Genomic DNA, 19,952 nt, shown 5'->3' with positions numbered 1-19,952 from the left:
CTTTAATACACAAAGATATAATTTTGCTAATTTAACCTATTTAATCTGCCGTGATGCTAAACCTTTTACTAATAATAACTATAAATCATTTAAAAATTCATAATATTATCAATTAAGTACACGTGAGTGGCAACTCGCTGATCTTCAACTTCGCTCGCTGTCGGCTACTTTAAGTAAATAAACAAAAATTACAAAACCAAACAGCTGAAAAAAGCAAAAGCAAAGAGCATAAATATATAAAAATAAAAAGAGCAGAGCGCGCTGAGAAATGAGAGGATTGCTTTTGCTGTTTGATAAAAAAGAGCAATATTTCGGCAGAGCGCTTTTAAAATTTTAACTGCCTAACGGAAATTAATTTTAAATAATTGTCGATAAGGTAGTAGCTATAAAATTTAAATTTCTAGCTGAAAGCAAATAAAAAGCATTTTTATTGTTGAATCATCTCGCATTGCTCAGCAGTGTTGAGTGTGACTTTTGAATGTTTATAAATTGTTTTTGTTTTCTATATGAAATGACAAGCGTGTGTTTGTGTTGTGTGCATGTGTCTGTGGAAGTGGGCATATAAACCTGTTTTAAATATACAAAAAATTGCGAAAATTGCAAAAACGCCGCAAAAAGTTGAAACGAAATTTGACTGAAAGTAGTAAAAATTAATAAAAATAAAAATAAAAATGAAAATACAAATAAATATGAAAATACAAAATCACTGTCTAACGCACATCAACAAAATCAAATCAGCGTATTCCTCAATTAGTACCGAATTCATGTTAGTTTTTCTATTATGTGCTGTCTGATTAGCCTTTGTGACCGCAGTAATTGCCGGGCTACCTACTTTTTACTTTTATTTTATTTGCTTTAATAATACTAGATATATAAATATGATTTATAGGCATGTAGCAGATTGTGTGTTACATGCAATAGAGGTGGCGATGAAGTCATGCTGATTTGAAAAACGTTAGAATTTAAATTTTGTAGTTGGTGTTATTATTGTTTGATATAAAGCAATGAAAAAAGTAGGTACATATGTATTACTATCAACATATTTACTTTTGTGTGTATTTATATTTCAGTTTAACACTTCATAATTTTCACCGACCGAAATTGACAATTTAATAGACTTTAATAGCTCACAGTAGTGCCAATAATCACAACAAACGGGATTTAATAGTTAGTGTGGCAATAAAAAAATATCAACGTCAAAAAATTTTCATTACAAATCGTGCGGTGCAATGACTTGTACACGAGAGCTCGCGACAAATAATAAAAATCAAAGCGGAACAAATGAAATGACTGTTATGGAAAAGCGATCAGGCAATCATAAAGACACCGGTTAATTTAGTACAGCTGCAATTTATTGCAATTTTTAGTTTTCGTTGTTTTTTTAATAAAGTGCGTTATTAGTAAGTCTGCATTGATGACTGACACATCTTTTGAATCCGCACTGCATTTGTGAGGAATGGCAATAATTTGTACGAAATGTTAAAAATATGAATAATATATGGTTTTGAGGTATTTTTAATTATTATTTTTATTATTTTAAATAATTTTAGTTATTATATTGAAAATTTGAATAAATTTTAAAAGAGTATAGACATAATTTAAAATAAAATTTAACGGTATTTTTCAAATATAAATTTTCGATTTTTTTTGTGTGAAACATGTCCATGTTGACATTCAAATCTTTTCTTTTTCATTTTTTATTTTTTAGCATATAAACCCGTTAAGCATGATTTGACTACGCATAAATTTGAGTTGTAGTTGAGACATCGCCCAATCATCTGGTTTGCAACATTTAAATCAAGCTTGATTTGTTGTTGTGACAAGTAGTTATTTCTTCCAATTTTACATTAATATGCTCACTATAAATACATACAAACATATTACACCAAAATATTTTATTTTACTAAGAAAGTGTTAAAAAAATTTTCACTTTTATAGGTTAGGGAAATTTCCATAACAAAAAATATGAATAGCGTTTATAAATAAGAAATAAAAATATATAAATTTAAAAATAGTTAAATCTTAACTTATATTTAGTAAACTTTTAAGACAACAAAATTTTTTCCAGCTCTCAAATCGTGCACTAACCAACAAATTCACGAACAAAATATCATCTCCGACACACTTCAAATAAATATATTTAAAATATATACACATACATACATATATTCACATGCAATCAAAACAAATAATAACTCATACACACTTCCGATTCTCAAAAAAAAACACACATACACAAAATCGCTCCACTTAAATACAATCTTGTAAGCGAGATCAACTTGAGGGCGACAGATAACCCCCACAACAATCGTTTGTAGTAACAATAAACCAATTAAATTTATTAAAAAATAAAAACAAGCCACAGGCAGCAAAACAGAAGACAGATAACAAGACTAACAACAACAACAACAATCATAAGTAATTTCTATTAAAATAAGATGAAGAAAAAGTTCTTTGACATCCCACACGATTTTGAACCTGAACTCTCCGCCACACAATGTAGTACAGTGAACTTAGAGGTGAGCAGAGAATGTGTAGTGGAAAGTTAGCTAGTGATAGTTGTTGATACGCCGGTGGCTGTAAATTATATTTAGTGTTAATACTGCTGTAAAAGTAACCGGATTTTGTAGTTAAATTCGGGTTTAGGAGAGATCATTATTTTAGTAGCCGACTTTAGTTGTCAGTACGACGAGGATACTCGAATACTGACTACGAAAACTTTCCTTCAGTACAAAGAATTATTTAAATATTAAAGCTTCAACTAAAAAATTGCAGTAAGTCTTCTTTTGGGTATTATCCGGTTACTTATAACACATAGACTGCATATACATATATATGTACATATCTATTATATACTCAATGAGAGGGAGTTCTTGGAGTAATAGATGCAATTGTATCAAGTTTGACCGGAGACTAGTACTACTTATTGTTGTTGTTGTTACTATTATTGCTGTTAGTATGTATACTTGTACGTATGTAAACCACTTAAAGTTGTTATGTCTTACATTTGCTTCATTATCTAGCGGCAAGATCGCTCTACACGCCGCCTTCACCTAACCAAATTTCGTCTGCCAACTGCTGCGCATGTTTATAAACAGATTTTTGTTGCTTTTCTAATTGTTTAGTCGCCAGTTAGTTGCTGGTGCTAACACGTAACCCAATTTCATGTTGAGGTTGTGCTACAAAAGAGATAATTTCTATTTAAAAGCTTTCAATGTGAAGGTGGCAATTAAGAGTTGAAGTTGTTGCTGTTTGTTGTTGTGAATATAATAAAAAATGTTATATGTATGTATATATTTTATTATTATTATTATTATATTATTTATTTTTTTTTATTTATTTATTTTATTATTATTATTATGTATTTTCATTACTATATCGTAAAAAAAATCCAATAATTCCATTACAACCCTGTCATTAATATTCACTTTGACAGCTGACTTTGTTTATTTACAATATTTAGAAATTTCTATTTACTTTACAAAATCCAGAATTTGCAATTATATTGATTTTGTGTTGAAAACTGATAATTAATGCGTTTCTTTTTATTAAATATTATAGATAATCGTGAGAAGCATAATGATTTCAACATCAACTAAATTTTCATAGAAATATAGAAGATCTGAGAAAGTTTGGTGGATCACATTTGCATACTATACCGGCCTCTAAATTTAAAAAAACCATTTACTTCATCACACCACACACTTCCAGTCATTGCAATTCTTTCCGCTGCTCAACTGCACGCAATTCTTCTGCTTTGTCTGCATAGGTACTCATTTTTAAGTACAAGGCATTTAAGAATAATGGGTTCTTTTGGAGACACGCAACCATATATGGCACAAGCTCCAACTTGTTTGCTTTACTGAAATGTCACTGAAATGACGCTCAAAGTTCAAAGCTGTGTGGGCAGCGTACACGCGATTGCAATGAAGCTGGTTGTACGCGTATGTAGTTGCACAAATGAAGTTGAAGCTGGATGTTTGTGCTTGATTATGACTTTTTTGCGCTATAAAAAGTGGAAGTGCTGTATGAATCAGACTTGTGTGCCCTTATATGGTTTAATACTTTTTTGTCTTATTTACTTAAGAGTGATGATTACTTGTTTTCGGTTGCTTTCTAAACGGAGAAGAATGAGGAAGCAAGCAGTAATGTAATAAATATATGCACATTTAGTGTTTAATAACAATTGTTATATAAAATTGAACTGACTTAATATAAGAAATTTATAATCTAGTTGAAATATTTAAAAATCGTTAACTTGTCGACGTACACATTTCAATTAATTTAGCTTAAATTTCTTGAAATAAAAAACATGTATTTTCATATTTTTATGCATTTCCTTATCCGCCATTCAACTACGTTACGCACTTACTTGTGCTAAATTCCACAAAACGTAGTCTGCAAGATAAAAATGTGTAAACTGTGTACGTCACTGAAATGGACGAGCATATAAAACCGGCGCACGACCGGCGAATATGCAACGCTAGGGAGTTGTAGCACTGCGGGTGGTGTGGTGTGAGTTTATTTGATGTCCTCCCACAAAAGCTGATAGACGCTGGAGTAAGCACGTAAAGCTTACAAAAGCTGTTTCATGTTTTACTACCTGTATTAGTGTCGGCGGTGTGGCAAAGTGGTGCCAGCAGTTGCCTGATAGCTCATAACATATGTGTGTGCATACATATTCACATATTCACATACTTACCAATTCACGCTCATTCCATCAATAATGGTGGTTCGTTAAAGTTTGCCGAACGAATGTTTCGCATAAAATTGAACATAAAAATGTCGCATGTTTTATATGCGTATAACGTTACGCCTCCATCCATAATATGCATCCATTATACATCTGAGGAAGACGTCACAACTACAACTACTACATAGATGTTGTTCAATTTATGTTGTGGGTACTTAATTTTATTTGTCTGCTACTGCGTTTAAACCATAACCTCAATATAGCACAACAAGTTGTTTTCTGGAGTTCTAGTTTTATTTCCTCTGCTTTATTATTGCGGTGGATGTGGTTAAGAGATAGCAATTCTATAAGATAGTTATGGCAACACAATAATAACTTTCGCTTGATATGTGTGAGGCTGCGCTGCTGGAGGAAATGAAAACTTTGATACTCCACAGTGCTGCTGAAGGAGCAGATATGTATGTATTTAGATAATTATATTGATAAGAAGTTTATTCCTGTACTCATGCGAATAGTCCTGCCGTTAAAACTCCTTTCCAAAGAAAGCTGGAAGTGCTGGTAGCGGAAGTCCTTGGCCGGCAATCGGATGCTACATGTATTGTAGTGATATTGACTGACTTCCAGCGCGAATATCATTCACTTTAACTTCTACAGCTATTAAATTTTATATCTAATGTTATAAACCTGTACTATTTACACAAAACAAAATTTATGAATTACATATTCTTAATTTGCAAAATATTACTTCTATAAATGCAAGCTAATCGACTCGTTTGAACTGCATTAACAAATGGCACTACTTTATCGACAGCAATTGTCAGTGTTCTCTATCGTCTACAACAGAATATTTGAATATCCGGTTAAGTCTTATTATTTATACAAAATAAAACTATGATCCTGAAATTTAAATATATATTTTTACATATTCGAATTAAATAAATAAAGTTTTATTTAATTGTACTAAACGTAAACATTTTCAAATATTTTATTTATTTTCCGTATTTGCATTGCACGCAGTGGCAGCACTGCACAGCTGTCAACTACAAATTACGGAGAAGAGATACGAGTACGTGGAACTTTCACAGCTGAACTAGTCGATGAGAGAAAAACTAAATAAATGTAGTGAATTATTAATTAAATAGTAATATAATCAATAAATAGTGTGAATTGAAGTGTTCAACGAACTTTTATGTGACTGTTATGCTGCTTAAATTAAGTATTTCAATGTAAAGAATCTCGTTTTGAAATTTATGGGAGATACGCAAACAAGGAAGACCGACAAATTTATGCTTAAGCTAATCGAGATAAACCAGCAACAACAACTACAATAATAAATACAAAAGAGTGCTCGAAACAACGAAAGAGTGGCCATCATCAACAGCTGGAGCAAAGTGCAGGAAAACGCTTGTTGTAAACGTAAAATACAGACAATATACTTGTGAGAACAATAAAGGCAGTTAACTATTCACTAAAAAAATGGCACCTACAAGGCGACCCAGCGATGGTTTACTGGCACGAGTTAATTTTCCACTGTATGCAGTTGAAATGCTAACCAGTCGACATGTACTTGTGGCAGGAGGTGGTGGCTCAGCTAAGACAGGTGTAGCAAATGGTTTTGTAAGTATTACACATATTTTTTAAATTAAATAAATAAATAAGTTAATTAATTGTAATGCCAGGAAATCTACGAAATCTATCACAATGGCACACACTTCTGTGCGGAGGAGGTAGTGCGACATGAGACAGGTGCCAATGTTGTCATGAACTTTGCTGTGCGTAACGATGGCCGACGCTCATACCTGTGCGCCGGACAAGAATCACATTGTCAATTATATTTCGTGAATCCACGCATAGTTTATGAGGGGCAAGAGGACGTGACAGCAGATGCTGATGAAAGGCGTCCAAGAAGTAATAGCACAGCGGAACATGGTAATGAAAATGGCGTACGTAGACGAGTAGCAAATGCAAACGCACAGGCATCTGGCGTACAGGATCTACCGAATGGACATGCTACGGGTGCAACCAAGAAGACGGGCGATCAGAATGCCAATTTGAAGCGTATACGTTTTGATATTAAAGCAGGTGATTCAGTGCAAACAGATTTTCTGACTTCGGAACCGCTACAGCGTGTAGTACGCATCAGTCCGAATGGACGTTTAATGGCAACTGGCGGCACAGATGGTCACTTGCGTGTGTGGACATTTCCGCAAATGGTGCAGCGCGGCGATTTAGCGTAAGTAATATGCTTATTACTCGTTATGGTGTTTTATATGTGCTTTTTCATAATTACAGGTCACACACCAAGGAAATTGATGATATTGATTTTAGTCCTGACTCCAAGTACATTGTGACTATTTCGAAAGATGGTCAGGGTTTAGTCTGGGACTTGACGAGCATGAAGCAACATAACCAACTGAAATGGACCACACCGGAGGGCTCAAAGTACCTATATAAACGTTGTCGATATGGCACTATTGAGGCGCAACGCGACAAATATCGCCTCTTCACAATCACAAACCCACTGGGTAAGGTGGGTAAGCAGCGTGGTTTTCTGCAACAATGGGATTGCATTAGTGGGCAGCTAAGAAGTGCAGTGCAAGTCGACGAAAGCTTAGCGTCATTGGCTGTGCGTGACGATGGACGTTTCGTGGCGGTTGGCACTATGTTTTCGGGCAGTGTCTCCATTTATATTGCCTTTAGTTTACAGGTAAATTAAGATTAAATTAAATTTGTTTGATTTGGATTTTTTTAATCAATTTCATTACAAATTTATAGCGTGTTCTGCACATACCCAATGCGCATTCGATGTTCGTGACCGGTTTACAATTCTTACCCATTACAAACGAAGAAGGACCGCCAATCTCAAGCGATACTGAGGCGGCGGTACTTTCAATATCCGTGGACAATAAAGTATGCATACACAGTTTGCAGCAGCGACGTAAGTGCTTATTGAATTTCGTATTTCTGTTTTTTTTTGTAATGAGTTTGTTTTTTATCTAATTCATTTTAGGCACCATACCTGCTTGGGTAGCAATATTACTAATTATTGTCGTGCTGTTCGGCGCCTTTGCATTGTGCTCATATATAGGCATTTAAATAAACGAATGTGTGTGTGGCATTTAATTAAGTGAAATAAATATAGAATTACGTGGAAGTGAATAATTCGTTAACAAAAATACAATAAGTCGGCAAATCGTTACTACATAATAAGTGCTTACAGTCCAGTATAAGCAGATGAAAATAAAACACAAAAGTGTAGATTTTTGTTTTGTTGAAACACGCGTTCAAATTAAGTTGTATTTTCTGTACAGTTATTCGTATTCCATTTGCACATAACAAAACTTAAGTGTCTACGTATTCATATGTAATTAAGTTCAAGTGCTTTCACTAGTTAGCCTTATCAACAAACAAAAACAAAAAGTAGACGGTGTAATAATTTTTAGTTAACACGGCTAGCACTGGAGCATTTCATTGTCATTCGTCAATAGCATAGCACTGTGTCTAACTATGTGCTATGTGCATACATATTCACTAAAATGGATTGTATTTTACTTATTGCCTAAACGAAACAAGAACTGTGCCGATATATTCTACAACATACAATGAGAAATGTGACAGATACGAAATCGAAAAATTTATAGTTACATAGATGCTGATGATGAAATAAAAAGTAAAAATAAAATAATTAATTTACGTTTTTTAGTTTAACAAAAAAACATAAAATTTTTTGAAATAATTTAGTATTGATGTGTCTAAAAACTAAGGTGACTCAAGAAAATTACTAACTAAGCTATAAATAAATTATATTAAGTAGCGTAAAATATATTAAAAACCTAATGAAACACGCACTTTTAATGTGACAGAAAAATGTGCTTAGAATCACTATGAACACTATTGTCACTTTCCATTCGTGCATTGCAAACGTCGTAATACAATTTCGTGTTTACTTTGCCAATTCATAAGGAAACTCTCCAACGCTTTAAATGAGCGCTCTTCAGATTTCAGTTGTTTCAACGCTGCATCGCGCTGATCGGATAATATGCTGTTGTCGACACGTATTTGCGTTAATCTCTCCTTGGTAAAATTGCTACGTATTAAAACGCTGGAATCACCAATTGCTGCTCTGCTATATGGCTGGTATCTTGCCTGACAACGTGTTTGTGTCGGCAAAGTGGAGGCTTCTGCGGATTTCGTTGGAAAGATAGATGTTTTTGGTAAAGAATTAGAGACTGTCATTTCCGAAATAGGCAACTCTTTGTTCAACAAATATACGGGGATTTTAGCAAATAGTTGCTCTAATATCTATAAAAGAAATATATATATAATTTAATTATATTTTAATACAACAAGCTACTGTTATTTACATACCAATTGTTGATGTGTAAGCAGTTGGTTCTTTTGTCGTGGCGCTAATAGGCAGTGAATTAGTGGGTATAGTCTCCAGTTGCTTTGCTTCTCTTTTTCGCCCAATTCCATGCGACGACGTTCGGCACTACAAAATACAAGCAAATATAGAAATTATTATGAATTGTTTTTATAAAAAACATATTATTTGTACTAACATGTATTTGTTTTTGAAATTGTTTATTTTACGCCGCACCTCCTGTGCATTGACATGAAAGCCATATTCGCGCATACCCTCTGATATGGTACGGAATATTGGTATATTCTGTTTTAAGGTCGTCACTTCATTGCTATGGAGTCGCCATAATTCCACCAAACGCATCTCCTCCCAACTATTCCAGTATCGTGATCGTAGATGTTTTGGTACTATTTCGGCGTCCTCGCTGGCAGTGGTTGATTGCGGCTGTTTGGAATCCGTCGGTGGCTGGTTTTCGTCTATCGTCTCTGGGTCGGAATTGCTCATCGTGTAGTATCGCTTTGTATTTTGTTATATTTGCTTGAAATATATTGTTAAAAATAAATTATATTTGCAAAATATGTTCACAACAGCAGTAAATAATCAAATGTCAATAAAGTTGTGATATGACGGTATTGCCAGACCAAAAATTTCAGTTAGATTCTTTATTTTTATTCGGAGAACTTCGAAAAAATTTTATGTGGTCAAATGTTTATTTTAAGGAAAACAATTGAAGAGTAACCATATATTTTCTCAAATTATGTTATTTAAATGAAAAGTACTTCAAAAATATGATATTAAAAAATGCTGATATTAAAAAATAAATTATAAAAGATTTGCGGTAGATACATGAATCAAAAACACGGTACTTGTGGATTTGAGTACGTGACCAAAATATCAGGGTTACCAATTTCCGTAACCCAATTGGATTTTTTTATTGTTACAATTTATTATAACTGTTATGAGATACATGTTTTTTTATATTTATAATAAATATAATTACTTTTGTAATAAAAATTAAATAATTAATTTGCAGTTTCCACTTTATTTAAAAAACAATGCTAGAATGCAATTCTCCGTTTCTCCCTTTTTTGACATTTTCATAACGAATCAGAAACGTCAAACTTTCGTTCGCTTCTCCCGCTGCGTCTTTACCGACAGTTGTGCAAAAAGTACAAAATTTTATACAGAAAATCTTGCACAAATTATTATTTGGCAAGAAAACCCAAAATTTTACCATTGAAAATCGGTTGTTGTACACCAGCCATTTCAGATGTTGTCTGAGGAAGAGGCGGCAATGGACTACGATGAGTTGACATTGAATCCATTGCTGGCAGAAATTGAGGCCGAAACTGATTTGGACTCGAAAAAAGAGAAACAACGCCGCTATTGGACGCCGAAGGAGGAGCAGCGTTTCTTTGAGATTTGGGGACGTGATAATTGGCGTTTAACGCGACACGGAAAGAATACAATTTTCTTTGCACAATGGGCGGTTGAATTGAAGGATCGCTTTGATATAGAAGTGAAACCGGAGGAGATACAAGCGAAAGTTAATCAGACGCGCGCTAAATTTAGGTAAACTCTGTAGTGGTTCCAACAGGCTTAAGTGCTAAATGTTAATCCGTATGTTAAATTATTTCACAGACAAGTTAAGAAGCAAATAGCTGCTGACAAGAATGCCGCACGTTGGAAAAAGTTTGCCATTATCGATAAAATTCTCAAGAATCAATATCGCCCTAAAGATGCCGAACCTGTACCGAAGGAGGCATTGGAAAATAATCGTGATATTGATTTGAGCGAAGTAGCGTCGCCGCCCTCGCCACCACGTTCAGGACGACAGTCTTCACCCAATAGTATTACATCGAGTTCCAACACACAAGAAGCGACCAATAATGCTGCGTCTATGGAAAATAACAACACGTCGCTGTCGTTAGATGTGACGGCCAACACTGAAGACATCGATATCAAGGTATGTCGAAAGTTTGTTGTTATTGTAAACAAAACTTTATATTTTCATTCTGCTATAGAGTGAATTCCTTGCTGAGTCCAGCATCACCACTTCACTGTTCAATGCGAGCACCGAGCTCTTCAGCGACCCAATTGACGAGGTAAAAGCCGAATACTCCAGTGATTTTCACAATTTTGGCAATTATCCACAGCCAAATCACTTCGAAACGCAGCCACCAACTCAAGATGACGACGACGAGGAGCCACAATTACATACACTACAAACACCACAACAATTGTTAGAGGAACAACAGCAAAAGCAGCAGCAACAACAACTGCAACAACAATACCAGCAGTATCCACCAACATCTACAACGGCGCCACCGCCGGACACAACAACAACAAATACACAACAACTACAAACTGGCTATGAACATAGTAATACATACGCCAATCAAAATCATTATGCGGCAACAACTACACCAGCGCCAACGACAGCTTCATCATCTACCGCTAATACGGCCTATAATAGTCAATACGCCGGCAACAATAACCATAGCAACAACAGTGCAAGTGGTAGTGGTGCAGCAATGCAACCACCAGCACAGGGACTTGGACGCGGTGCTCCCGGACAACCGCGTCGACGACGCACATCACACGCCAATAACGTGCTGGTGGCTGCACAGGGTGGCGGAGAATCTTTAGAATCTATGTACCTAAATGAGGTGCGTAAAAAGAATATTCTACTGGCGGAGCAGTTGGAAATCGCACGCAAGCGTATGCAATTGGAGGAGCGTAAGGTGAATCTGTTGGAACGTTTCTTTCCACAATGTCTGGAGATGCAGGAACAAATACTTGGGAAACTCAATAGCAATACTTAAAGTGGTGTGCACATAACGATATAAGGTATTATGTGGCGTGGAAATGCATATGAGAGTTTTTAAAATAAGCTAAAGAATTAAGTGAAATTGAAGCAAATGGTAGGGATGTGTTTAGTGCAAGTAATTCTACGATTTTAATTCAACATAATTTCGCATAAAATGATTATTGCAGCAGCGCTACTTCTCGAGAGAGTGTCTCGAGCTAAAGAATTAAGTGAAATTGCAGCAAATGGTAGGGATGAGTTTAGTGCATCTGATTCTACGATTTTAATTCAACATAATTTCGCATAAAATGATTACGTCGAGAGAGTGTGTCGTAAAATGCAAAAATCCGCGTATTTTGCTAAATTAATTAAGTAATAATTAGTTGCTAATTTTGATTTGGCCATTCAAAATACAACATAGTTTTAAATTTATTTTACGCTATATTCTCCACAATAATAGAAGAAGCGCAAAATTGTAAATCTCCACTTTCGGTACCAGTAATTCTTAGTATTTTTCTAAAAAAAAAAAAAACAAAAACAAAATAATGCATGTATACAAAGTATTTACACCAAGCTATGTTTATGTTAGTTTGTAAAAAAGTTTAGAAATCTTTACGTGTGTTAAATTAATATTAACTAAACGCGCGCTAATTCTCTACAGTTGCTATCTACAAAATAATAATTTTTTAAATGATTTTTAAATAATTGAAAAAACAAAAACATTTCGTAAAATTTTCAACGAATTCGGTTTAATATTTTAAAGAAACAAACGACGGTGTGCTATTAAGAAATTAATAAGATTTTAACACCTTTGTTGGTATATTTTTATTCAAAATTTCATAAAATAATGTGCACTGACAGAGTTTAAAAGAGAAATAATGCAATATTCATTAACTAATTAATTGCCACTAAGCGTAGATCAAAAGTTTGTAAAAAATAAATCATATTTAAAATCCTCTAACATCATGTTTAGTAATAGAAAAGCAAAAACAAAAACAAAACTATATAGATACATATATGACTAGGAGTGAAAAGTTGCAAGCTGAAAGTTGCGTACAATTATCGTAGAATAATCTACCGCGAAATATGAAGCCGGCAAGCAAGTGCATATGTACTAAAAGTGGAATGTGAAATTGACTCATGCAATTGTTTGTCAGTTTGTATGGCAATTGTGCGTAATAGTAGATAGGTGATAAGTCCAGTTAATAAACATGATTTCACATTTGTAACACCACTAAAATAACAAAAAAAAAACAAAGCAAATTAAGAAATGAAATAAAGTTAAATGATTTTTAATGGTAAACAATTGAGTTGTTTTTTTATTTTATTAATTAGTGGGAATTGTTCTCTAACTTTCTGGCTATAATAAAGATGGTGTGGTGTAAATATTGTAGCATACATTTAGGCGATGGTTCCAGATATATTAACCAGTTGTATTGTACTAGATGTTTGGTTTGCTATTTTTTTGTTTTCGGTGCGCGTCTTGTTGTTAGAGAAATAGAGAGTCCAGCAGAGCTTTGAAGCTCAAATTAAAGCTCAATTTCGTTTTATGGGACACATATCTTTTAGTGACAGGTGTTGAACATTTAAGAAAAGGCTACTTGATTTTTACGCCCTGGGCGTTGATAGTTTGGAAATTTAGATAAATCTAAGGTCCCAAAGTACTCGTGGTAATCTAAATTGAAAAGATAATTAAAAGCTTGATATACTTCAAGTACTTTAAGCTCGAATATTTTATTTGATTGCCGGATCTCACACAATTTTCGTATCTGGTTATGTAATGAAAGCTACTTAGCATTTGTCAATTCGAAATTCGCTGTGAGCACAAGTTCACTACCTCTTGATCTCTCTCAAATAAAGAATGGCTCTTTTTCCTTTACTTCAGCTGGTCGTGCCTCTCAATAAATATTTTCCGAGCTCGAAAATGTATACGAATTCACTCTATAGTTAGCATTCTAGATTCTCAAATATTTTTCCTTGAGGTAAAAGGTTAAAGGTCAATGATTATTTCCTATATAAGTTTTCTCGAACTACAGTCTATGAGAAAGTTGTAAAGTATTAGTTGATCCTAGATAGTTCACTATAGAGCCTCGATGTCTCATAAAAAGTAGAAAAGCAAGTAAAAAGAATAATAAAAGTTCTCTAAAACACTTCCACTTCCCCACTTCTTCTGATATAGGGTGAAGTCATACATAAATAGTACACATGTTCTAGCATGGGTGATTCTACGATAGGAGTTTTCAAGTGCATAGTATACTCTGTTCAAAGAGAAACAAATAAATTAATGTCTTTCTCTAGCATAAGCAAACGAAACAAAAATTTGGCACGCTGTCTCCTGGCCAACCTTCCGCTGGCAAACTCCTACTCCCGTCTGATGTTGACATCGTCCATGCTTCTGTACCATAAATCAGAACGGGAATGATAAGGGACTTGTAGATGTTGGTTTTGGTTCGTCGAGAGAGAACTTTAACATTCAATTGTCCACTCAGTCCAAAGTAGGAGCTATTGGCAAGAGCGAATCTACGTGGGATTGCGAGACTGATATTTTTAGATTTGTTGATGGCTGGAGGTGGGGGATGAAGTCATGTTCAGAATTTCACGCAAGAAAGTTTTGAGCCTCAAGCAGCTCACGATTTCCGATCCGGATGTCATAATGAATAGTATCTTCTCTGGTCACTAACTCTCTCCACTGGCAGTTATTTTGCGAAAAGCCAGGAGAGAGACTTTTTTAGACTTAAAAGAACAAAAAAAATATTTTAAACTGTTTGACGTACAAGTTACCTCGAATCGTATCGCAGAATCTCCCATATACAGATAGCCACTTATTTATTATGAAGAATTTATGAAGAAAACCACCATTGAGCGATAGGCATACTAAATTTCAGAATACTTTTTAACAAGCATTCAAATCATAAAGATGATTCATTAAAAAAAATATATTTGCCGCCCAAGTAACCTTGTATCGTTTCGTAGAATCACCCATATACATATACCCACTTAACCGGCTTTTATGAAGAAAACCAGAATTGAATGATAGCCATACGAAAATTTAGAGTACCTTTTAACAAGCGTTCAAATCATAACGATAAACAATTACCTGAAAGTTATGCGTATAGATGATATGGCCAATAGTACGTCAAACAAACTCATATAATATAATTTCACGCTATCTCGTGACGTTGTGATATGGGGGAGTTACAATTTCAAATTGTTTGAAGTGTCAATGTGTCATGTTGTCCGACATATATGAGTACATACATAGTATAATGGATTATCGAAGAGCATAAAAGGTTAATGTGTTTCGTATGAACAGTGTTTCTCACAGCTTGATAGACACAAATAATTGAAAATAAAAATGAGATGAAGAAATGATAAGAAATGAGTGGCTAGTGTTGTGATTCGGAGTATTGAGTTTAAGTTCAATGATCAGGTCAATGATACCGATAATGTAATATTAAAAAAAATCAAAAATAATATTTTCTATTTATTCTAAGAAAACATATGTATGTTTCACTTTTCCTACTGACTCTTTTATAATCATAATTTAACTGTACCTAACGAACCTAACCTTACTTTATGTGTCTTTAATGAATATAGATTTCCAGAGGTACTCTCATAAACATCTACTAATTGTCACAGTTCCGAAGAGACATGAAAACAACAGCGAGAAAACTGAGATTGAAGCGATTCCAGTTCACTTTTTAAGTCTTAAGCGAATTTCGATGACTAATTAAGCTTTTTCGGAAACACTACAGTCATTTATGTACGTTCCAGATTTCCTAACTAACTATAATCTAGTGAAAAATAGATCTTCACAGCTATATAAACTATATGATTCAGAGAAATGGTACCAAAATTTGGTTTTTAAAGACGTACTTCCACTATCTTCTCAAGTGAGAGCTAATATATTCCCAGAATATCACAACTTGAAGACCCATTGACCGAATTAGTTCAATAAAAAATTAATAAGGTTGTCCCGAACATCTCACAGGTTCTCTCAGTTGTTCTCAGTAGATGAAGTTATCACCCGATTTCACTCATTGTTGGCACGGAGACATATTATTAGAAGAAACATATTCCCTCAAAATTTCTTCAAAATATCTTAATTATAAATTGGGTAAAAGATTTGTTAGAAGTAATGAGGAAAGAAGATTCCGGGAAACTTGAAAAAAGACGGCTGGCGTAACGGAATGATAACCTCACGCAGCACATTGAATATCTACACGGATGGCTCGAAAATGGAAGACAGGGTAGGTGCTGGAATATACTGTCAGGAGTTAGGTGTAAAGCAGCCTTTTAAACTTCCGAACCACTTCAGTATTTTTCAAGCTATTTTCAAGGTTTTTACTATTGGGAAAGCCGCAGAGCTAGCCTTCAATACAGCAGCCGGCTACTCCAAAGTCAATATCTACGTAGACAGTCAAGCAGCAATCAAGGCAACAACCTCGGTTTGCATTTCGGCCAAAAGTGTTTTGGATAGCAGGATGGCAGTGGAGAGAGTTGCTAGGAACACGGGTCTTCACTTCTACTGGGTGCCAGGACATACAGGCATTGAAGGCAACGAGATTGTGGACGAAATTGCCAAGAATGGTGTAAAACTGTCTTCCGGAAACGCGACCAACATTGGCAAACTCATGCACTGTCTGTTCGATGATCTGGACAGGGGCATGAAAAGAAAAATCCCAAGACGTTGGACAAATATACCGGGGTGTAAAACCGCTAAAGCCATGTGTAAAACCGTAGACCAGAAGTACACCAAACTCATTGTGTCACTCGATAGAAGGGACTGTAGGAGTTTGGTGGGAATACTCACAGGCCACTGTCTGGTGGCGGCACATGCCTACAAAATGGGACTTACAGATCGAGATGACTGCAGGAAATGTCAAGAGCAAGGTGCAATAGAAACAATGAAGCATCTTCTGTGCACCTGCCCTGCATTGTCAAGGCAACGACTTCGCTACTTGGGGGCCTCACAATATGAAAATCTGGAAGAGATATCGAAAGTGAAACCACAAATGCTTTTAAAATTCGCGTCAAGCACTGGCATCCTAAAGGATGACTACTCCTCGTGGACAACGTGATGGCACTCCATCTGGTATCGCAAAGGACCTAAATAGGTCTATGTGGCGTATTGGCCTACCAGTTTAACCTAACCTAATGAGGTCCTCATATTCGATAAAAATTTATGGACCGATTTCGACGATTTTTAGAAATGCGATACCACTCTTTAAATACTGTATTTTTGCAGAGTTCTGTTCCGATATCTTCACTAGTACTAACTTTATATATTGTAAAGTAAGCTATTCAGATCGACTTCAGAGCTCTGGTATATGGTATATGGGAAGTAGGCGTGGTTGTGAACCGATTTGGACTATTTTCACAACATATCATTGGGAAGCCTGGAAGATATTATGAACCGAATTTCATTGAAATTTGATATGGTTTTTGACCAAAAGTGGGCGGAACCACGCCCATTTAAAATTATGTGTACCATTTTGAGTGCAGCACTTCTGTATCATCTCTGTAATCAAATTTAAGGCTTCTGATGGTTTTACGGACGGACGGATGGACAGACAGACACCCGGATTTGAACTTTACTCGTCACTCTGATCATTTTGATATATATAACCCTATATGTATTAGGTCTACAATTTTGCACCCGCCGTTTTTTTGTAAATTTAAGTTTTTTTGTATAAAAACGGTTACAAATGTAGATGAGCCTCAGCCGCACTTTTTTTGGAATTAAAAAAGAAAAGCAAAATTTTCCGCAAATGCCGAGAATTCGACTCAAAAAGTGACATTTTCACTTGAGAATAAGTTTGGGATGCAAACAGATCTCTACAAATATTTTGTAGGGTTAATGTTGACACAAATCTTCAAGATCGATATAAAACGATTTAATCGATCAGTGCTTGACCCTAGACCCATTCATTGGAAAACGGAGGAAGAAAAGTTTTAGACCTATATATAACCCATATCTAACTATTTTATTTCTGGGAGACACAAACAACCGTTATGTGAACAAAGCTATAATACTCTCGTTGCATCTTTGTTGAGAGAGTATAAAAATACCAACAACAACAATCATAATAAGCCCAAGTAAAGTAGGAAATTATTAAAATAAACAAAAATAGAGTATTGAAGTGGACAATAACAATGAGTGAAGCTTCATTTCAAGTTCGTTTACCACTTAAGTTTACTACTAAATAAGGTAATCAGCTCTGAAACTATTTGGTTTATTTATTTTTATACAGTTTAACGATCTATATTCATATGTATATTTTTGACTAGTTCGTGATGGTACATATAGTGAGTCTTTAAGTAATGCTTAAGTATTTCATAACAGTTTATTATCTACATCTTATGTCATACATTATGTCATTGTCATAAACAAATATTATATTTGAGAAACACTTGAAGAAAATAATTATTTTATTGATTTGTATTACAAAAAAACTGTATTTAGTAATAATAACTTCTAATTAATTTGGTCTACTTTTGTAATCAGTAAGTATTGAAAAATGTCTATAAATAAGACTTGAGATGCGCTACAAAGATAAAGTGTGTCATAACTGAGGGTTCATGGCTTGCTTCACAATCTAACCAATCTAACGGTTTTTAGCATTCGTCGCGAAAGGGAAGATCATTAGTTTTATTTTCAGAAAGTTTGGTCTCTTCGACGAAAATTTCTTTAAGATCTCAACTTTGAACTTCATGATAATTCTCAACTAATACAACTCTGACAAAAACGTCTCATAAAAAAAACTCTCGCAAAACCACAGCTCATCTCTTTTATGCTCTCAGCAATTTATGAGCAATAGATCATCTATGTGTAGAAGCTCTTTTGGAATACAATTTTTAACACACATACACCCTACTCAGTCCACTGTTTATTGATAAGGTTCAATGAATTGATGGTATAATGGAAAGCGAAGAAAGAAACAAAAGAGTGACAGCCGGTAATTGTTTATTATGCTGTCATACATGGCAGTGGCCTTCGTTTGCGTCTGTTCGGCGTACTACTTATGCAAATATTATGTCTACTCATATAAAATCAAAATAAAGAGAGTATAATGGTAAAAACAACAAATAAATTATTTATTTGCATGCAGAAATGCGATTATCGGGCGATAAACCAGTGAGCAAAAGGTATTGAGTTTAATTATAGAATGGTATACTTAACTTCGACGATCTTTTGTACTGCTTTCTTTCAAAAAAGTGTGTTTGGAAAAGTTGCAGTCGAGAGTTAGTTGGTTAGGATCAGAAAATATCACATAAGATTTTGGACCCTTAAATCAGGTGCTCAGAATTACCACCTTTTGTCTATATCCGAAGCGATCGTGGTGAAGATCGACCAGATCGTAAGTTTTGCATAAATTTCTGACTGAATTAATTAATATTTTTAATTTTTATACCCTGAATAGGGTATATTAAGTTTGTCACGAAGTTTGTAACACCCAGAAGGAAGCGTCGGAGGCCCTATAAAGTATATATATAAATGATCAGTATGTTGAACTGAGTCGATTTAGCCATGTCCGTCTGTCTGACCGTCCATCCGTCTGTCTGTCTGTATATATACGAACTAGTTCTTCAGTTTTTAAGATATGGTTTTGAAATTTTGCAGATGTTATTTTCTCTTCAAGAAGCTGCTCATTTGTCGGAACTGTCGATATCGGACCACTATATCATATAGCTGCCATACAAACAGAACGATCGGAATCAAGGGCTTGTATGGGAAAACTTCCGCATTTTACTACATATCTTCACGAAATTTGGTGTGAGTTATTGTTCATAGAAATAATTTAATCTCCGAAAAAATTGTTCAGATCGGTTCACTATAGCATATAGCTGCCATACAAACTGAACGATCGGAATCAAGGGCTTGTTTTTTACATAATTTTTCTTACGTCTTTAGATTTGCTTAAACACATAGTTACTAAAAGAAATGAACCTGTGAAGGGTATATTAGCTTCGGTACAGCCGAAGTTAACGTTTTTTCTTGTTAATTAAAATTTCAAGTCATGAATGAACGCTTACTTTAATTTTTTAACTAAGATCTCAAGTCCTTTCGGTTTACTGGGTATTAA

At 34.6% G+C, this 19,952-nt stretch overlaps 3 protein-coding genes and 1 long non-coding RNA gene across 4 annotated transcripts; 3 read left to right on the top strand and 1 right to left on the bottom strand.

The window, feature by feature from the left end:
- Positions 1-2,914: 2,914 nt before the first annotated feature.
- On the top strand, positions 2,915-4,323 carry LOC128920465 (uncharacterized). Its single transcript, XR_008470534.1, has 2 exons — positions 2,915-3,285; positions 3,562-4,323. It is a non-coding gene; the product is annotated as an uncharacterized LOC128920465 (long non-coding RNA).
- A 1,395-nt stretch (positions 4,324-5,718) lies between these two features.
- Positions 5,719-8,174, top strand: LOC105215901 (prolactin regulatory element-binding protein). Its single transcript, XM_011190092.3, has 5 exons — positions 5,719-6,310; positions 6,373-6,926; positions 6,986-7,400; positions 7,469-7,631; positions 7,704-8,174. Exons 1-5 carry the CDS (start codon positions 6,170-6,172, stop codon positions 7,787-7,789), a joined length of 1,359 nt encoding a protein of 452 aa, XP_011188394.1. The 5' UTR covers positions 5,719-6,169; the 3' UTR covers positions 7,790-8,174.
- On the bottom strand, positions 7,785-9,684 carry LOC105215902 (uncharacterized). The gene is made up of 3 exons (XM_011190093.3): positions 9,256-9,684; positions 9,062-9,185; positions 7,785-8,995 (listed from the first exon to the last, which is right to left on the bottom strand). Exons 1-3 carry the CDS (start codon positions 9,558-9,560, stop codon positions 8,591-8,593), a joined length of 834 nt encoding a protein of 277 aa, XP_011188395.2. The 5' UTR covers positions 9,561-9,684; the 3' UTR covers positions 7,785-8,590.
- A 473-nt stretch (positions 9,685-10,157) lies between these two features.
- LOC105215900 (vacuolar protein-sorting-associated protein 36) lies at positions 10,158-13,171 on the top strand. The gene is made up of 3 exons (XM_011190091.2): positions 10,158-10,628; positions 10,698-11,022; positions 11,081-13,171. Exons 1-3 carry the CDS (start codon positions 10,327-10,329, stop codon positions 11,879-11,881), a joined length of 1,428 nt encoding a protein of 475 aa, XP_011188393.2. The 5' UTR covers positions 10,158-10,326; the 3' UTR covers positions 11,882-13,171.
- The last annotated feature ends 6,781 nt before the right edge of the window (positions 13,172-19,952 follow it).

This window comes from Zeugodacus cucurbitae, chromosome 3 (assembly GCF_028554725.1).
Source record: "Zeugodacus cucurbitae isolate PBARC_wt_2022May chromosome 3, idZeuCucr1.2, whole genome shotgun sequence".
NCBI lineage: Eukaryota > Metazoa > Arthropoda > Insecta > Diptera > Tephritidae > Zeugodacus > Zeugodacus cucurbitae.
Note: the sequence above shows the minus strand (reverse complement) of the source record. Positions and strands in the feature narration are given on the sequence as shown.